Source organism: Lemur catta, chromosome 7, assembly GCF_020740605.2.
Source record: "Lemur catta isolate mLemCat1 chromosome 7, mLemCat1.pri, whole genome shotgun sequence".
Taxonomy (NCBI): Eukaryota; Metazoa; Chordata; class Mammalia; order Primates; family Lemuridae; genus Lemur; species Lemur catta.
Window position 1 is genome coordinate 105,360,644 of NC_059134.1, and position 19,353 is coordinate 105,379,996.

Genomic DNA, 19,353 nt, shown 5'->3' on the forward strand with positions numbered 1-19,353 from the left:
TGGTGGTACAGACAGAGAACGGAGCCCCACAGTTGCAGCTAAACACTCTTGCTCTCCTCTCCCCATCCTTTCCAATTCTGCTCCAAGCCCCAAAAGGATTATATTTTCTGTGTGGAGGGGAAACTCACATATTCTTCCCAATTCAATAGATGATGGCACAAACTCTTCGGTTTACCACCTACTTTTTTTACTTTTTCTGTTGCTTGATATTTAAAGGGAAGCATCTGAAGGGGAAAAAAATCCTCTCAAGCACCTGGCTTTTACAATTTAAAAACTGGACCTTTCAAGAACATTGTCTCTGCTACAGATTTCAAAAGGTCTAGTTAAGAGTTCACAAGCTAAGAACTTAACTCTGATCTCTCTGTATCACCCCTACGCAGAGCACAGTGCATCTACAAAGCACTTGCTGCTGCTTAAGTGAGGGGAGATGATAGATTGGGGGTAAAAGAAACGGGGAACACATCATTTGATGTGAAAACATTTAGTTTCAGCTACTTACAATAAAGAATCACCTTCTCCCCCAAGGTCTTTTCTGTCATTTGTTAGTTTATTGCACAGGTGTCTACGTATCTGCTCTGTTGGGGATACAACTGTGAAATCAATGTGTTCTTTCTCCTCTTGGAGCTCAAAGAGGGAACAAAACCAATGGGCAGTGATGATCCAGTATGGAGTGCTGTGAGAAGGCTCCGGTCCCAGACTTGGACAGAGGAAGTGACATCTAAATTGAGACCTACAGGATGAATAAATATTGGGTGAATGGAAGAGGAAGAGTGATTCCAATCAGAAAGAAGCGCATGTTCAAAATCCTACAAACGTTGGGAAAACTCCAAGGGATTCCTATGGCTAAGACAGCGTGCGGAGTGCCAAATGTGGTAAGATGGGACTGGAGAGGTGAGCAGGGTATGTAAACTTTGTTAAGAACTTTGGACTTTATCCTCATGGCAACAGGGAGCCACTGAAGGGTTTTCAGCAGAGGAAAGATCGGTCAGATTGATGTGTTAAAGAGGCCACTCTAGCTGTACAGTGGATACGGTGGCCCAGGAAGAATGCATAGAGTTAGAAAAGGCCTAGACAAAACATAACCACCAACAGCAGTTACGTGACAAGCAGAAAAAGAACCCACAAAAGAATCAGAAAAGGAGGGACCACAGGGGTTGAAGGAAAACCAAGAGTGTGGCAAGCCTAAACTGAAAGAAGGAAATTTTAAGAAGCAGAACATGATTAGAGTCAATTGCTGCCAAAAGGAACAGGAAGATAGCATTTTGAAATTAACAACTGGATTTAGCAACGGGATTATTGACAACCTTGTTGAAAGCAGTCTTAGAGGAGTGAAAATTCTGTTGTGTTGGATTAAATCAATTGTATCAATGCTCATCTATCCCCTTCAATTGCCATCTATCCCTACACTGATAGCTTCCAAATGGATATCTTAAGTCCAGATCTCCCCTTTGAACTCCAAACCCATGTACAATTGACTACTCAATATCTCTACTTGATTGGTTCAAAGGTATCTCAAACTCAGTTTCCAAAACCCACCCAAACCCGGTCTTCCTCCAGTATTCCTCATCTCAGCAAATAGTACCTCTGTTCTTCCAGTTACACAGGCCATCTGTGACAAACCCTTTCCCTTACCACCACCCCTATTTCTAGCCAATCACTGCATCTTGTCAATGCTTTCTACCCGTGCCCTGTCTCCACTGCCAACATCTGAATTCAAGCTCCCTTCTTCTCTCTCACTTGAACCACACTGGTAGTCTCCTAACTGGTTTCTCACATCAATCCGCACACCCCTCCAACCTATTCCCCACACAGCAGCTAGAGTAATCTTTTTAAAATACAAAGTTGATCATTTCACTTCTTTGCTTCAACCTTTCAGTACCCTCTCAGGGCTCTAAAGGTGAAAATTTAATTTCCTTAAATGACATAGTTCTGCGTGATCTAGCCCTTGCCTGTCTTCCCAGCCACAATTCACTACGCATTCCTTCGTGCCTTGCACACTGGCCTTCTCTCCATTTCATGTATGCTCCCTGTATCCTGCAACATCCGGCCTGGCATCCACACACCCTGTGGCAAAAATCTTGGGCTCAAGTGTCAGATTGGGTTAAAATCCCAGGTCCACCCCTGCCTGGTTCCATGACCTGGGGTAAGGTACTTAATCTCTCAATGTACCCATTTCCTTATCTGTGAACTAGGGTTAATAGTTACCTCTCAGAGTTGTTATAAGAATTAAATAAAATGATACGTGTAGAGTGCTAGAAATATAGCCCCCAACTAATGTTAGTAACTGTTCTTATTATTCCCCATTCTCTGTCTGATTAACGCTTCTCACATTTCAGCTGTCGGCTCAAATAATCTAAGGGAGGTCTCCTCCCCCTCCCCACTCCTAACCAGGTTACAGCTCTGTCAAATTCTCTTATAGCACCCTGAACTTTTCATTCATAACACTCATTATACTTTGTGGTTATATATATGAGGGGTTATTTTATTAATGTCTGTCACCCCCACTAGAGGCTCCTCCAGAACGAGACAGTGTCCATTTACTCGTCATTATGTCCCTAGATCCTAGCACAGTGCCTGGCACACAATAAGTAAACCATTTCGTTTTTGAATGACTGTTTGATTGAATGGAGACAAGGAAGTAGAGCCAATGAGTGCAGATGACTCAGGAAGACTGTGGACATAAAGAGTAAGGGAAACACGTGGAGGGGATCAGGATTTCTTACTTATTTTTGTCAGCTGGCAGATACTTGAGCATGTTTAAGTGCTTCTGGGAAGGAGCCAACAGTGAGAGAGCTCACCAGGAGTGAGGGCCATGAGGCTGCAGGAGGGGCTGAGACTTACAGCAGGAGCCAGAAGAATCCACCTCAGATGGAAGGAGGGACACCGCTTCCCTGGTACAGAAACAAGCAATGAAAATTCAGCTACTTCTGTAGCTTTGGTGGCAGGACCTAAGACCTTCCCATGAATCTTGGTAACACAAGCAGCAAATCTGGATTCTCGGATTCTCGGAGAAGCTTAGCAAACTTGGTGGACATCATTCCATTCACTTTTGTAACTCAAGTAAAAAGGAAGCAGGCGTTTTCTTCATCATTGACTATACTGATTCACTACAGAGCAAAATAACAAGTTTCCAAAGCAACACAGTCACTGAGCTGAGACAAGCAATCTCAGTGTTCTCTTTAGTGAGCACGCTTCCTCTCCAAATTGGGAAGCAGTATGGCAAAATAATAATATGGTAAAATAATAATGGCTGACTAGTTGAGTGCTTACTATGTGTAGTAGGTGGCAGAACTAGGTTTTAAGCCTAGGGAGTCTGACTCCAAAATCAATGCTTTTAACCATTCTGTTATACTCTCTCTCTAGCAGAGGAGAAAGAACATATCAGGAATCAGAAGACCTGGAGGTTTTACCATGAACTAACTCTGTGAATTTGGGCATTCACTTAGGTGCCTGAACATCAGTTTGCTCATCAATAAAATGAGAGTGAGAATGTGTACCTTACAAGGCTTTTTGAAGGATTATGAAGTACTGAATATGGAAAATGACTCTACAAAAGATATCATTATTATGCTAATCATAAGACCTAATATCCTTGACTTCTAATTGGGTCATAATCTAATAAGCTGTCACTGAGACCCTTGGTTCCATAGCCAGGACAGCAGCAGCAGTTTAGTAGCTCCAGTTCCCTTGGCAGATTAGCTGATTCTCATCCCATCAGCTTTAAGGTCCCCGACCAAGTCTCCCTGGACCATTATGTACACACTGGTGCCTCTTTCCGCCTGAACCTATCAACACACACTCCTGCCTTGGGAAGAGCTGCAGCTTATGCCGTTGCTGCTTTGATTCTGTTGCCTGAAAGAGTGATTGTTAAAATAATAATAAATAGCCTAATTATAGCTAACTGTGAGGTGCATCCCAGAAGAGTGAGTTCCAGTTTAGTGGTAGAAGCACAGATATCAGAGCTAGAAGAGAATTTCAGAGTAATCTTTTAGTGCAACTCCCCAACCTCTTCCCAACCCATTTTATAGACTAGGAAAACTGAGGCCAGGTAGATGAGATGACACAACTAGTTAGGGTTAGTAGCAGGACTTTTTTTTTTTTACCTTGAAAATGTTTTCAAGTTCGTTTAACGCAAGTGATTTCACCTCACCAAAATCATATCTGGAAAGTACTTCAATTACATATATCTGTTTCAGTATGCATACCTTTTCCATAAAGGAGCAAAATCCTTAAATTCAATTACCCATAAAGCTGTTAAAACCTTAAGCCCAATAATTCATTCAAAGCTCATTCTTCGAGTGCCCTGACTTGGCCATTTCAGGCATTCCCCAGGCAGGAATGGGCCACATCTCGAGAGGCAGCACTTAACCTAACGGCAGTCTACAAAGCCCACCCTGTTATGACTAGCTCATCTCTGAGCTTAGTTTTCTAGTCTGGAAGAACAGTACCTACCTCTCGCGGCTGGAGTGCTGTGGGGGGCACATGAGATAATGCACTTTTAGCTCCCACCTGGCACTCTGCAAGTTTGTTATGATTGGAGCATAATTCCTTCCCCTCCTAAGCAGAGAGTTCAGCTTGGTTAATGACTTTAGAACTTAGACCACTCAGATGCTAATAAACCAAGGAGAAACCCAGCCGTGCCAGGCCTAGAAATGTCCATCCCCACCCCCACCCCCCCTCAAGACAGTGACTAGGCCGGAATTCTCCTGGTTGATAAATGAGAGGAGCTGAGAATCTGGTTTGTGAGACGGCGAATCTGCACATGTACCATGGAGACGCTTCGGGAAAGAGAGCCGGCCCACCTGCCTGAAGGAGGCCGGGAGAGAGAGGGGACGGATGAGAGAAACGCTTAAGGGAGAGGGACTGGAGGTGCCCGAAGAGGAAATCTTGAAAAGGAAAATAGAGGCTGAACCTCGGGAAACCTTTTCAGCGGTGAGTGCCATTCAAGGAAGGATTGCGTGTCCCGCGGATACAGACTTTGGATTAAAAGGTGGACAAAGGTGGGTGTCCAGACTGGGGAGACCGAGCCCCGCAAGCTGTGGGGGTACATCCAGGCGGCCCGGGGGTGACCGGGGCCAGTGAGGACCGGAAGGCGGGGTTCTGGGGGGAAGCCACACGGAAGGTGGTGGGGGGTCGGGAGCCGGCCGCGGAGCTGCCGCCGCGTTCGCCCCGGGGAATGTCAGCGACCCCGGCCGAGGGAGCTGCGGGGAGAGCCGAGAGGGGCCGCGGTTGCCATGGCGCCGGGCGGAGAAGGGGTGACGCAGGCCCCGCCCCGAGCCCCGCGGGGCCGCAGGCTCCAGATGGTCCCCGGCCTCCCGCGGGAGCCGGCGGCCTGTGGCAGGGGAAGGCTATTGTCCTCCTTCCGCGGCGCCGCAGTCCCGCCGCTCGCGCCCGCGCGCCGCCACCACGCGCCCCGCCGCCGCCGCCCGCCCCGCGCGCCCCCCGCGCCGCTCGCGCCGCGTGACAGCGCCCGCCCGCCGCCCGCTGTGCGCCCCACTGCCGCCCGGCCACCCGCCGCCGCCCGCAACCGCCCCTCACTGCCGGGCTGCGGGCGCGGCGACGACCGGTGCGCCCCCGCTCGCCGCGCTCCCGCCTGCCGGGCCGGCGCTCCGCACCGAGGTAGGTGCCGGCGCCCCCGCCCGCTTTGTCCCGGCCGGCGGGGCGGCGCGCTTTGTGCAGCCGCGTGCGGGCGCCGGGTCGGGGTCGGGGTCGGGGTCGGGGCCGCCGGGGTGAGCCGGAGAGGGAGGATGCGGCGCCCGGCCCTCGCTCCCGCCGGGTCCCGGGGACAGCGTGGAGAGAGTCCTGTGCCAGCCTCCCAGGTACCAGTGTGAGGGCCGTGGGGGTCGAGGCTTGGGGGACGCGGGCCTTCCTGGGGCCGAGAGAAGAGTCTGGAAGAGTTGGGCTGACACGCGCCGTAACGGATCGGGTCGCTCGGGCTGGGAGCGTGTCTGACAGCGCCGGCTGTGGCGTCTCTGGGGCCGCGGGCGCCGGCGCCGGTCCCGGTGCTGAGGACGCGCTCGGCCGTCTCTGCCCGGCGCCTGCGAGCGCGTTGGGGGCTCTCTGCACCGCGTGGGCTTCCCTCCCTCCGGTAGCCCGGGCCGCGCCGTGCCGTCCCTTCCGCTGTGTGCGACAGGGGGACGCGCTAGGCTGTGGTGGCCGTACCTCCGGCAGAGGGAGAACCAAGACCCTCCGGGCGCCGGGCGGCCGTTGTGTAAGGTGTTTCCGTGGCCCGGACGTTTGCCCGGCTGTGGAGTCCGCCCCTGTGGAGCGAGGCCTGCTCCTGCCTGCTCGTGGGGTGTCTGTTCCAACTCTGGCAGCACAGTCGGTATTTACCATCCTCTCTGCCTGGAACGGCTTTACCCCGTTAACCCCATGACGCTGCACGTCCGACATGCAGGCTTGCCGCTGCCTAGCCCGCCGCGTGTCGTCCCTGGGCTTCCTCGGCCGCCCGCCCCCTCCGGGGCAGCCACAGTTCCGGCGTGGAAAGCTAGGAGGGTGCAGGCTCGGGTAGGGTATCCACAAACCCGGTTTCCTTGAGGGTCGAGAGGGCAGAGTGGGTTCCAAATCTGTGTCTTAGCTTGAGGTGTGGGGCAACCTCTTGGCATATTCAGAAGAGCAAAGAATTAGGCAAGGAGAAGGTAAGATGGAGTTTAGAGTTGTCCCTGGGAGAAACTGATGTAACCCTAGGCTGGGGAAGGCGGTAGCAAGGCAGTGAAAACTATTCAGAATAATTCTGCCCTAAGAGAAGGTTTCTAAAGGAGAGAATGAAAAATTCGTCCACCTCTTTAGCCCAGTTCCTAAATTCCTTGGAGGGGAGTCCTGTGCTTTATCAGGAACACAGCTGGAGCTGTGGTTGGGGTTTTGTTTTTCCTGCCTTCTCCTGTTCTCTGTCCTGGGAGCATCTTTCTCTTGCCTTCCTAGGAGCTCTGAGTTTATTTGTGATTTCTTTTTCCTTTTATCTCTCTGCCAGTCCACCCATTTATACTTTGAGGCAAGTAAGATTTTTAGTTTGCCAAAGTCCCCATTTCTCCTAATCTATCTTTCATCCTGCCATCATTTATTCAGCTCTGCCTTCCCATAGCTTCTCCAGCCCCAACATCCTCCTTCACTGGCTGTGATGCGCTGTTCTGGGGCATCGGCTCTATTTCTTTCATTAGCTCTAGTGCCCACTCCGTCTTCATCTTCTTCCCTCATCGTCTGAGGCTCCTGAGGGGAAGTGATATTTAAGTTTAACCCCCAACCTAGAAGGTAACTGGGGTTACACTCACCCCTAAAACCTTGTGTGTTATCAGTCCTCATAGCTTCTCTAACCAATTCCAGCTGTTTCTCATCTTTGGACAATGGTGGCCCTCAAAGTGTGGTCCCCAGGGAATGGGTTAGAAATGCAAATTCCCAGGCACCACCCCAGAGCTACTAAATCAAACTCTGGGGACAGGGCCCAGTGATCTGTCATTTAACAGCTCTCCAGGTCATTGTGATTCATGCAAGTTTAAGAATCCCTGGTCCCGAGCTATAGAGCTCGACTCTAAAAGTACTGCAGCTCAGGAGCAGGTCTTTTTTGACACCATTTTCATTCTTTGCTTGAGCTTCTCTTTAGCTCTAAGAAAGACCTTAATTTGACGGCCAAAAAATGAATTATAGTCAATTTACTCAGTATCTCTTTATTGAATAGCTAGTGTACTGGGCCCAGAAAACACAAAAAGGAGTAAGACATAGCCCTTGTCCTCAATGAGTTAAAAGTGGAGCGGGCAGAGAGACACATAAACAGCTAACCTTAATATGATGTGATAAGTGCAATACTAGCTGCTGCCGAAGTGCTGTGGGAGCACAGAGGAGGGCATGATCGACTCTCTCTGAGGGAGGTAAAGAATTAATCGGGCAGGATGTGGTGAGAGGAGGAATCAGGATACAAGACAGCTTCTAGCCTGGGGGATAGGATTTCTAACTTAACACCCAGCTAAAACGAAGGAAAGGGAAGGGGGGCAGCTGCCCTTGGGGATCAGCACGGCATGGCATGTGGCTGAGCCGAGTCCCCATCTGGCAGCACTTGGGCAGCACTTGGGTGTAGATTACGGTGGGACCCCCAAGCCTGCAGCTTGTGGGGTTGGCATTATTCTGGCACTGACTCTGTAAGCTACTTGGGCCTGGCCTTGAGGTCAGTGGCTAAGAATAAGGTAGTGGTGAAACTGTAATCTGGATTAGCTACTGCGCCGCCCTATTGCCATACTTCAGGAATCCACGGAGGAGAATAAGGTTGAGGATTCTCCAGCATCAAGAGACACGGGGGTCATGAGCCTGGGGGCTTACTGGAGGGCTGCTGGTAGACTACAGAAGTGTGAACATGGAGAGCCAGGTCATAGGTGAGCAGTGATCTGCTCAGTGAAAAGAAACCAGGGCAGGATCTATGTAGGAAAAACTCAAATAGAAAACTATAGGAATCTGGAGGTGGCCTCAGGGAACACAGAGAACGCAGCATATCATCCAAAAGGCCAGGGGACTGAAGAGCCGGAATGCTTGGAAACCAAAGCATAGGACACAGTGCCGACCATGGTCAGCACCACTCACATGGAAGTCTATGGAAATAAAGACCCTGGAATCGTGACATCATGGCCCTATGGGGGTCTGTGATTTAAGGACAGAAGTACCATCTTGGTTCCTTATCTATATCACAGCATCTCTGGAAACTCAATATGCAAATCATATATGCCTCAAACTCGATTCAGTGAGAAGAGCATTTAAATGGCTGAATTTTATTTGGGGGAAGGGGAGGTTCCAGCTGCATACTTTCTCCCAGGAATTATAGGATTCCAGAGAGGTTCTAACAGCTGGACCTCCCTGGAAGTTCTGAATCCCATGCCTGGACCCCAGTTGAATCACCAAAAAGAAGCCAAAGCAGTACATATTTGGGTTCTGCGTAACTTATGGGGGCCTCAGGGATATAGTAGTTGGGAGACAGGGTCAGATGGTTGGCTGCCTTACGTTTCTGCTTCTTTGTGGAGTCCAAGATATAAGGCAGGGTTTGAAAACCTCAGAGGTCTTCAGGGGCCTGGCAGGTAACATAGATACGTGAAGTGGCTGGGTAGGAGACAAAAGGGAATGGTGGGGCCTGTAGAGAAATGGGAACCACAGGCCCATCCAAAGAAATCCCAAAGCAGTTATTGTAAAACAGCTTGTTGGCCCAACAAAACACTCCTAGGGGCTGGCCTTAGTAGGTTTATGACTCCTAGTAAAAGAAAAAGGGGTCATGGAACCAAAGGTCAGAGGACATTGGACGTAGGTCTGGACAGGAAGTTTGAGTGCTGGAAATGTCAATCCCAGAGCTAAGCATGAGCATGGCTGCTGGTTAGGACGCCCTAATCTGAAGGGCAGAGAGAAATGGAATTAGAGTTGGTCCTGAGTCATGGACTGCTTTTCTATCTAGCAGCTGAGAGTATTAGGTAACTTTACTTACGGTCATGCCTTGCCCACAGCACTCTTTGCTCAGAGTGATTCAACTCTGCCCTAGAATTTATTTTTATGTAAATATTTACAGAACAAATTCAGAGACTCTGTTGAGCGAAATGGTAGATTTTGAACAAGAAAGGAGTCCTAGACCTAGTGGAAATTAAGCTCCCTTTCCTACTACAGGGAATAAAAGCCCAAATCTCGGAACCTTACACCTTAGCTCCCTTGCATCTCATTAGTGCTATTCTCAGGAAAATCTTTGTGTGTGTGTTTTTCTCTGGGAGATAGGGGAGAGGTGGACAACCCTGGCCTTCGAGCTGGTCAGGTTCAGCTTCATGGAACCAGTTAATGAGAGAAGCTGAGTTCTGCCTTTGCGTCCCCATGGGAACACGCCTCCCTGCCTACCCGGGTCTCACCACCCATCCCTTCTTCCTTGCCCAAACCACACAGGAAGCTTTTCACATCTTCTTCCTTTCCAGAACCAGAAACTGCCAAGATCATAGCCTTGGCCCTAGGGATTAGTGCTTAGGATTAAAATGTCTTTGTATATGAGAACTACTAGGAAAATGAGAAATGCAGAATTTGGGGTTTTGTAAAAGTTACAGACCCAGCTCCACCCCGGCCCCCCATTTCCTTGAATGGTGGCTGAATGCTGAATTACACAAGAACTTTGGATGGTAGAGATTTTTTAAAATCCCCGGCAGCTAATCTGAACCTTATTTGTTAGTTCTGAGGGCAGAGTGTGTTTGCCTGAGTTAGAGTCATAAGTAGTGCTGGCAAGTGCACATGGTTCGTATGTCCTCAGCCAGGGCCCTAGAAGGGAGCACTGGGTGCAGATCCCTCCGGGGGAGCACAGAAGGGCTCCAGGGTGGTCAGGGTACTTGTACATGTTCTCTATTTGAGAGGCTGTGATTAAGAACTTGTCTGCCAGAGTCCAGACGAACTTTACTTCAAAACCCAGTACTCCTCCTTCCAGCTGTGTAACCTTGAACCAGCGGCTTAACTTCTTCAGGACAGCTTCCTCATCTATGAAATTTATGAAATGGGGACAACAGTCGACCCTGACCCCATAGCGGGGATGTGCTGAGGCAATGCATGTAAATGGCAGGGCCACATCACAGTGGACATGTGTTGAGCACTAAGTATTCCTTGTAGCAAACAGAGAGAAACAAGGGGCAGAGAACCATCCTGTGTCCCCCTTTGAGTGCCTGGGCCCTTTGTCCATACTTGCCTCACAGCACATCAGTCTTCCTAGTGTGTGAGATTTGTTTTAGCTCAAGAGCAGAATCGGGTCTTTTCATCTTAAATTGCCTACAAGGTACAGGAGGCCGTCTGGGCTGAGTAGAGGCTCGGAACAGCTTGTAGAACCAGAGAATGAAAGAACGCCAATTTCTGCTCATTATTGCCCAAGGGGGCCTGTGTCTGCTGCCTCCATTGCCCTGGGCTACACACTGCTGTCCTGAAGTGCCCAGCATCCACCCTTTCAGTCCCCACCCCACCTCCCTGTACCCCCTTGCTGAGACATGGCTGCCCTCCTGCATCACTCCATGTGCTCCTATTTTTTTTCTATGCCAGGTATTCAACAAATATTGGTTGAGTACCTGCTTATGTTAGGTATATAAATAGGTAGGAAAGACATTGTGTAACTTGTAAGGTAAACTGTTCCCATAAATTTACCGTTTCAGAATATTGCAGCAAGCAATTCCCCTCTCTGCAGATGATCCGCCACCTCTAACAGCTGCATAATGATGTGATTATGGAGGAGGATGGGCTGGAGACCCAGGGAAGAGTTGATATGGAAGCTTGGGCAGAAGTCAGTCCACTGGCAGAATTTCTTCTGCGTGCTTCTGTTGTATTCCTATCCCTTGGCTTCCCCATGGTGGCTTCCCCCCTCCCACTGGGGGCTGATTTACGCTGACAAAAAAACCCCAAAAAACAACCACAACCTCTGGCCACAAGGAGAGCAAAGTAGAGTGAGGGCAGGAAGATAGAAGGACCTGGTGAGTGGGGGCTTGGGAGACGCCCCTCACCAGCTGCATTCTCCTTGCAGGAGCAGAAAGCCACCCACCACCATGAGCAGCACTCTGTCGCCCACGGACTTTGACAGCTTAGAGATCCAGGGCCAGTACAGTGACATCAACAACCGCTGGGACCTGCCTGACTCGGACTGGGACAATGACAGCAGCTCGGCCCGCCTCTTTGAGAGGTCTCGCATTAAGGCCCTGGCAGGTGAGGTCAGGGGAGGGCCGAGGGAGATGCTGAGGAATCTGGAGGAGGCTTGTGAAGAGCCTTGTGACTTTCTGGGAAGACTAACTTTCTAAGTGGCTGCACTAAAGTGGGAGACCCACAGCACCCTATCAAGCCCCTGGTCCCCAAATCCAGCCTCAAGAACAAACTTCATGCAATCCAGAACATTCCCCAGCCCCTCTCCCCAAGCATAGAGAAGCCGAATGACCCCTAGACTGGCTCAGATGGCTAAAACAGCTTCGTTCTCTGGCCTCAGCCCTGAGTCACGTCCCTTCATCCTTTTGCACTTACTCTCGATGTCACTTCTGTGTCCACCCACCTCTCCCTCACCTTCCATCCCCTGTGTGCCTTCCTTGATTTCCACCGCTGTTTCCCACACCTGTTCTCCCTGCCCATCCATTATGCTCGCCGCTCCCTCCCCACCTGTTCCTGCCACTTGCCGCCTGTCACTCCCATTATTTCATCTACCTGTTCCCTGAAGCAGGTTCCCTCCGCCCGCAGCCGGTTTCCGCAGCCGCCCATTCTCCCGGGTTCGCTCTCCGCCTGCCTCAGCCGCTGCCCCTCCCTGCAGCCAGGGCTCTCCCCTTCGGCTCCTCTGAGCACAAACAAACCCGTCCGACAGCCTCCCTGCGTTCGGGGGAGGAGTTCTCATGGCAATCAGAGTGCGGCTGCCACCTGACACCACCAGCGGCTGGCGTGGGGCTGAGTCACCCACACACCCCAAGGCCACCCATCCCGTCTGGCTTCACTCTTGCATCCCACCCTTGTCATTGCCACTGACCCGCAGGCCACCCAGCCCTGTTCAGTGGGAGAGGTCCCAGCTACTCCCACCTGAGAGGTGGTGCTCCCAGTGGGGGTGGGTTGGCCCCTCTAAAAAGAAACTTGACGGGGAGGTTCCTGAACCTGGCCACGTGTTCTACAGGATCACCCAGGGACCTTTTTTTACAGATGTAGGTTCCCAAGCCCCTCCCAGGACACAGTGAATTAGAATCTTTAAACATATGATTGAGAACTCAGGGTTTTTCGAACACTCCCAGGTAATTCTTTTGAGCGCACTCCGCACCATTTTGAGGACCCGCTATGTGGTGACCATAGCTTTTGGTGACCCCTTCTCATTTTCTCCGAGGCCACTGTCCTTCTGGTTGGATCTTCAGGCTGTCTTGAGGAATACTCACGTCAGTGCGTCTATATACCAGAGAAGGGAGAAGATGTGGGTTATGGAGAATGTCATGTCTTTGGGGAAGGTTTCCTGGTACCCTGGTTTTGGAATCATGTAGCCTATAGAACTGTCATGATATTTGTGTGTGTACAACATGTGCCACCCAGACCTGTTGCCATGTCTGTGCAGATGTGACACATGCCACGCAGGACCGTCACCATTCTGTGCACATGACACATGCCACCCAAAACTGGCACCATGTCTGAACAGGACTGTCACCATGTCTGCACAGATATGACACATGCCACCCAGGACTGCCACCATGTCTATGCACGCATGTGTCACTCCATGCTTTCATTTGTCTCCACCACTGCACTGGGCTGTCCTGCAGAGGACACCTGCCTGGGCGTTGCCTAGCGCTGTGCCTCGGACCAGTGGTGCCGAATAAATAGTGAACGAGTGATGATGGGGAGGGGCAAGTGTAGGCTGCAAGTGACAAAAGCTGAAGCCCAGCAAGAGCTAGGAATGGCATCTGGGAGATGTGCTCCACTCAGGGCTGTATCTGGGGCCTGGCTGAGGAGAGCCCTGGTAGCACTGGAGGCAAACAAGTGGCCAGGACAATAAATGCCTGTTCCACAGATGAGGAAACGAAAGCAAACACCTAGCACAGTGCCTGGCTTTGCCTCTTGGAGGATCTTTCTTTTTCTCTGTCTGAGCCTGCCCACGTCCTGGAGAAGGACCTCCCAGACTCACCCGGAGAGCAGCCATCCTTGCAGAGCCTGCAAACCTTGGGAAGCAAGACTTTGTTTTGGGGGCCCCTCCCTCGGGTCTCCTGTATTCTTAGGCAACTAGGGGCCTGATGGGCGGGTCTGAAAGCGCTGGCGGCTCTTTCCTCCGCCCCCGCAGGGCCGGGCCCTGCCCCCGCCGGTGGCGCTCCGCCTCCCTCCCCTCCCCCGACACTGTCCGACCTGTTTGTCTAGAGCTGCCTCTGTCTCCTCTCGCCACAGCCAGGTGTGCCCGCTTGCTCATCTCAGGCGCTCAGACACCCTGTAATCTTTTTTCCCTCTCCCTGAAACTCCCACCGTCCTAGAGTTCCCCGGACCCCCAGCACGGCTCCAGTGGGGCGCAGAGACTGGCCACGCGCCCGGCGCGGGAGCATGGACTCTGGGCCGCGAGCTCTGTAGCAGGCGGCGGGCACCATGAATGGGAACGGCGTGGGCAGGGTGCACGGGAACGGCCTGCACGGGGCCGGCGAGTTTTACTATGAGGCGGTGGACGGGTCTCAGAACCCCGGGGGCCTCCTGCTCTCGCCAGCCGCCTTCATCAACCCCTCTCAGTACGCCAGCGTGCTGGAAGGACGCTTCAAGCAGCTCCAAGGTGAGGCAGAGGGGAGCCCAGTGGGGGCAGCCAGAGGGGACCCAGAGGGGACCCGGGTGGGGGAGAGCGGCCACAGCAAAGCACTCGGAGCAGGACACTTTTCCATGATTCAGGTGTTTGTGTTGGGAGGCAACATGACAGGGCTTAGAGGGAATAATTGCAAGTAGCCAGAAAATACACAGATGTTGGAGGAACTGGGAAAGGTTTGGACCCCCTGGCAGCGACTGGGTGTGACAGCGTGGTTGAGTGTGCCTGTGAGGTGCCCGCTGGGCACTGCGTGGGGCAGAGGTGCCCAGCCATGGTGGGAGTGTGGAGCTCCGAGTCAGCCACCAGGGAAGCCACAGCAGTCCCACTGTGGCAGCACCCTTTCCGTGGGTCTGGTGATGGGACAGTTAGGGAAGGAGAAGGCCAGTGAGCCAGAGGCCGGGGCACCCAGGGGTCCTGAGTGGGCTGAGTGCGTGAGGAGGCAGCGTGTGTGGCAACCAGGAGAGTGTGTCAAAGGAGAAGTCTTGTGCAAGTAGGCTCAGGTGGACGTCAGAGCAGGCCTGTGTTCATCCTGGCACAAATATTTAAGTGTGTTTCTGGCAGTCACTGTGTTTTGTGGTGTGTGTGTAAGGATTTAGGGATGTTGTGGGAGTTTTGTGACATTACACTACGTCTCTAGGACTTGGCTTTGCCCATTTGTCTCCTAGCTGCCACCATTTCTGTGTCTTCCCCTTCTGTTCCACCTGTGTGCCGAAGTGGCCTCACCCAGGGTGCCTGCTGTCAGGGCAGTGCCCCAGTGCAGCGATGGCCTGTGATCCCAGCCAGCCCCAGCTCAGGCAGGGCCTGTAGACCCTGAAAGGTGGCTCAGGGACACCTCTGGTTGCACAGGTGCTATGGAACATGGGGCCGTCCCACGCAGGGATCAGGACCCCAGGTTTGGCACAGACACAGGAGTTGGACGTAAGAGACAGGAGTGGATGTGGGTGTGTTGCCGTCTCATGGGCGAGGTGCATAGGAATGTGAGATTAAGGGATGAGGCTTTCGGTTTCTGAGATGCTGGTGCTGAGACAGAAACAAAAGTGACTCTTTAGGCCCTAACCGATTGCACAGGGTCCTTACCCTGGGCTCCTTGTGGGGAACCGGCAGAAATCCTAGTGACCAGAGAGCACTGATGGCTTGAGCCTTTTCCTCCATGTCTTCATTTATAAAATTTCTAATTTTTATTTTTCCATGTAACCTAACAGCATGCCCTCTTGAGTAGCTCCCGCTGTGCACCGGGCTGCAGGGCATTTCCTAACTTTTTTGGAGATTGACATCTGACTCCGCCTGGCTCCCCCGCCCCCTGCAGTTTCCTGGGCTCACTGTTTTCCCAGACCCAATGTTCAAGCTTTTGTTTTTCTTAGCATTGGGATGTTTGTGTCCTGGAACTGCATCCGCGTTCAGCCACTTGAAAGTACCCAGCCCAGAAGCAGAGCGTGGCCCGTCCTTTCTTTACACTATCCAAGGGCAGTAGGCTGACTCAGGAGGCCGGCAGCCTCTATACTGTCAAGTCTTAATGACCGCTTGGAAGAGCCGCTGCTGTAATTTCAGTCCACACCCTCTCCTTTGTCCACAACCGAAAGAGAACAGCCATACCTCCTACCGGTCCTGAGCAACTCTGGGTGTTGCCTTGGGGTCAGAGCACTTTGTAACAGCTGTTCATCAGGAGCCATTTTGTGCCGGGCACCAACTAGGTGTTTTATCCACATTATCTCATTTAGTCAACGCAGGGGACTGTTGAAGAGAAAGCAATATGCCCATTTTACAGTGGGGATCGGGGCTCCCTCCGGTGGATGAAGTAACTTCTGCATGTCCCGTACTTTCCAGTGTCTTTCATCCTTTCCTCTCAAAGCCTGTTTTCTGTCTTTCATTTTTCTTCTTTACCTTGCTTATGAGCTCATTCCAATTTCTTTATTTCCCAGCTTTTTAAGTTATGGGTTTTCCTCTTGGCCATCTTCCCTCCCCTCCTCCTCCCCAGACCTCACTTCCCATCTCTCAGACACCCCCACCCCGCAATGGTGTTTAGAAGCGGGCGTGCTGTACTTAAAGGACAGAAATGACCCCATGTTGCTGCCACAGATGAGCGAGAAGCCGTGCAGAAGAAAACCTTCACCAAGTGGGTGAACTCGCACCTGGCCCGGGTGACATGCCGGGTAGGAGACCTGTACAGCGACCTCCGGGATGGACGCAACCTCCTGAGGCTCCTTGAGGTGCTCTCAGGAGAGACACTGGTGAGCTGTGGGCTTGGAGGAGAAGAAGCCTCAGAAACAGTGGCCAAGGGGACTAGCTGGAGGAATGGCCCTCAGAGAGAGTGACAGCACAGGGCAGAAGGCAGTGGCTCCCTCTGCTCAGAGGACGGGTTCATTTTGAGAGGCTGTGCCACGTGGATTACATAGGAGCATTGCTTCATGGAGACAGGAACAGTGGCCCCATTGAACACATTTCTTTTCCCACCCACTCTGGGTACAATTAATTCCCTTGGGAATCTTAATCTGCCCGAGCCTCATCGGTAACCTCAGCCTTGGGGCTGTCCCTGTGTTCCTGGGGGAGGTCGTGGGGAAAGTGTGCAAAGGAGGGCCCTAGGAAGGCTGGGTAGAAAAGAGAGACCCATGGTGCCATGCCATTATGCCCTGTCCCTCCACAGCCGAAGCCCACAAAGGGTCGCATGCGGATCCACTGCCTAGAGAATGTGGACAAAGCGCTGCAGTTCCTAAAGGAGCAAAAAGTGCACTTGGAAAATATGGGTTCCCATGACATCGTGGACGGAAACCACCGCCTGACCCTCGGGCTGGTCTGGACTATCATCCTTCGATTCCAGGTACCCCAGCACACTGTGACTCAGGGTGTGGTTCATGTGCCAGTTCCGCACCACAGACTGTTCCTGCTGGCCTGTGACACAATAAATACAAAAACAGAGAGTCCAGAACCTTATATAGTAGTTTTCCATTACAGCAATATCCAAGCACCAGATCAGTGGACGCGCCTCATTACACAGGGTAGAAACCAGTTTGGGTGTTGTCACACTACTGCTGAAAGTTCCCTGTGGCCTGGTCTGTGGCCTGGTCACCTGCAGTAGGACTGCAGGCTGGTCCATGAGGGACTGGAAGTTTTATAAACTGGACCTTCACCACAGGGAGTTCGGGAGTGCATGCGGGGTCTGGTCCTAGCCCCACTCCTCTGCCTCCCTCAAGATAACAGTCACCCTGCTCCTTCTCATGCTCTAATGTCCTAATGCCATCTCAAGGTTCCTCATCATCCCCTTCTTCCCCGGGGTAAACTTTCTGCTCCTTCTGGCCCTAAGCAGAGCTCTATCAGCTTCACCTTTGCAAGCCAGCTCTCAGAAAGTGTTTGCTCACCCACCTGCAGTCCCCACCTGGAGGAGCTCAGGGGCACTTCCATTCTTCCGGTGGCCTGTCCCAATCTGCTGCCTCAAATCTCTTGGGGCCAGTGTTTCTTGGTTACTGGCCAGGTTGGAAGGGCCCCAAGCTCTGTCTGATAACCCCTATTGCAGCAGTCTACAGAGCAACTTCCTGATGTTTATCTGAGTCTCTGATAACACAAGGAGCCTTGTCCAGGGGGTGAAGACCCTGCTTGCTTCCTTCTTAGATCCAAGACATCAGTGTCGAGACAGAAGACAACAAGGAGAAGAAGTCAGCCAAGGATGCCCTGCTGCTGTGGTGCCAGATGAAGACTGCAGGGTGAGGATGCCCCTGGGGCGTGGCCCTGGAGGGTCGGCTGCCCTGAGGTTGTGCAGTAAAGGAAGGACAGGCGCTGGGAACCACGAGCTGGTGACTGTCCCTGAGTCACAGGCCAGGGCTCGGCCCTACTCAGCATTTTTCCTGGTCTCTGTTTATAGGTATCCCAACGTCAATGTGCACAACTTCACCACCAGCTGGAGAGATGGACTTGCCTTCAACGCCATTGTGCATAAACACCGGTGAGGAGACGGGGTTTGCAGGCGCGTCAGAGGTGCAGGGTTGGTTAAGGACCCAGGGTGCACACACGTGTAGCCAAAGAGATGAGCCGAGCTACACAGCAGTTATAAGGAATGAGCGCGGAGCAGAGCCTGAGTGTGGGGGTGCCGCCCTGCACAGAAAACCTGGATGGAAGCAAGGGTAGGGTGGGGTGGGGGTGGGGGTGGCATGTCTGCTGCTGGACAAAATCGAGTCGGTGGCTTAGGGACACAGGTTGCGGTGGATCTGCTCTTCCCCTTTAGCGTCTCAAGTGCTTTTGATGCCTTCTGCTTTCCCTCCCCACCTAGGCCAGACCTGCTGGATTTTGAGTCCCTGAAGAAGTGTAACGCACACTACAACCTGCAGAACGCGTTCAACCTGGCCGAGAAGGAGCTGGGACTGACCAAGCTGCTGGACCCTGAAGGTGGGGGCAGAGCTCTGGGAAGAGGTGGTAGGACAGAGACAGAAGGTGGACCAGTGGCTGCCAGGGGCCAGGGGAGGGGAGGACAAGGGAGTAACTGCCAACAGGTATGGGGGATTCTTAGGGTGGGAGATAAAAATATTTTGGAATTAGATAGTGGTGATGGTTGCAAACCTTGTGAATATACTGAAAACCACTGAATTGCATACTTTAAAAGAGTGCATGTTATGGTTATGAAAAGTATATCTCAATTTAAAAAAAAAAAAAGGGCTGCAGGAAGAAAGGTATCCCTGTGCTGGCAAGAGCCCGGACTATGGGTCATCTCTCAGCCTGGGCACAGAGCAGCTCTGTGACTGAGCGCCCGTCGCCGGGCCTCTCTGTGGCTCAGGGTCCTCATCTCTAAAATGAGAGGATTGGTCTGTAAGGTCTCTAAGGGCCCTTCTCATTCTAAAATTCTAGGATTCTAAATTAAGCTACCTGACCTTGAGGTCTAGCCCAGGCTTGGCCGATGTCAGCTGACCCTGTCAGTTGGCTCCTGTGGTTCTAACCGGAATGCTGATGGGATCAGTAACAGCCCTTGGGCTTTTAGTTTGTACCTGGCTCTGCACTCGACATGTTTCTATTAATTTAGTCCTCACAACACCCCTTTGAAATCGTACTGTCATTATCCTCATTTATGGAAGAGAAGACGGGGCCCTGTGGAGGTTCAGTGAGTGGCCCAAGGTCGT

General features: G+C 52.0%; 1 protein-coding gene and 1 long non-coding RNA gene across 3 annotated transcripts in view; one reads left to right on the forward strand and one right to left on the reverse strand.

Annotated features, from left to right (window-relative positions):
* Positions 1 to 546: 546 nt before the first annotated feature.
* LOC123642876 lies at positions 547 to 6,269 on the reverse strand. The gene is made up of 3 exons (XR_006736544.1): positions 6,163 to 6,269; positions 2,842 to 2,891; positions 547 to 730 (listed from the first exon to the last, which is right to left on the reverse strand). It is a non-coding gene; the product is annotated as an uncharacterized LOC123642876 (long non-coding RNA).
* Positions 6,270 to 11,516: 5,247 nt separating this feature from the next.
* Positions 11,517 to 19,353, forward strand: part of SPTBN2 (spectrin beta, non-erythrocytic 2) — a 29,900-nt gene continuing 22,063 nt past the window's right edge. Inside the window, exons 1-6 of one of the 2 annotated variants that reach the window (XM_045558384.1) lie at positions 11,517 to 11,673; positions 16,331 to 16,482; positions 16,896 to 17,069; positions 17,858 to 17,949; positions 18,108 to 18,188; positions 18,513 to 18,628. In XM_045558384.1, the coding sequence (XP_045414340.1) occupies positions 11,517 to 11,673; positions 16,331 to 16,482; positions 16,896 to 17,069; positions 17,858 to 17,949; positions 18,108 to 18,188; positions 18,513 to 18,628 (772 nt within the window). Of the gene's footprint in view, positions 11,674 to 13,826; positions 14,228 to 16,330; positions 16,483 to 16,895; positions 17,070 to 17,857; positions 17,950 to 18,107; positions 18,189 to 18,512; positions 18,629 to 19,353 lie in introns of those variants that run through there. The other variant, XM_045558383.1, reaches the window with a different exon arrangement.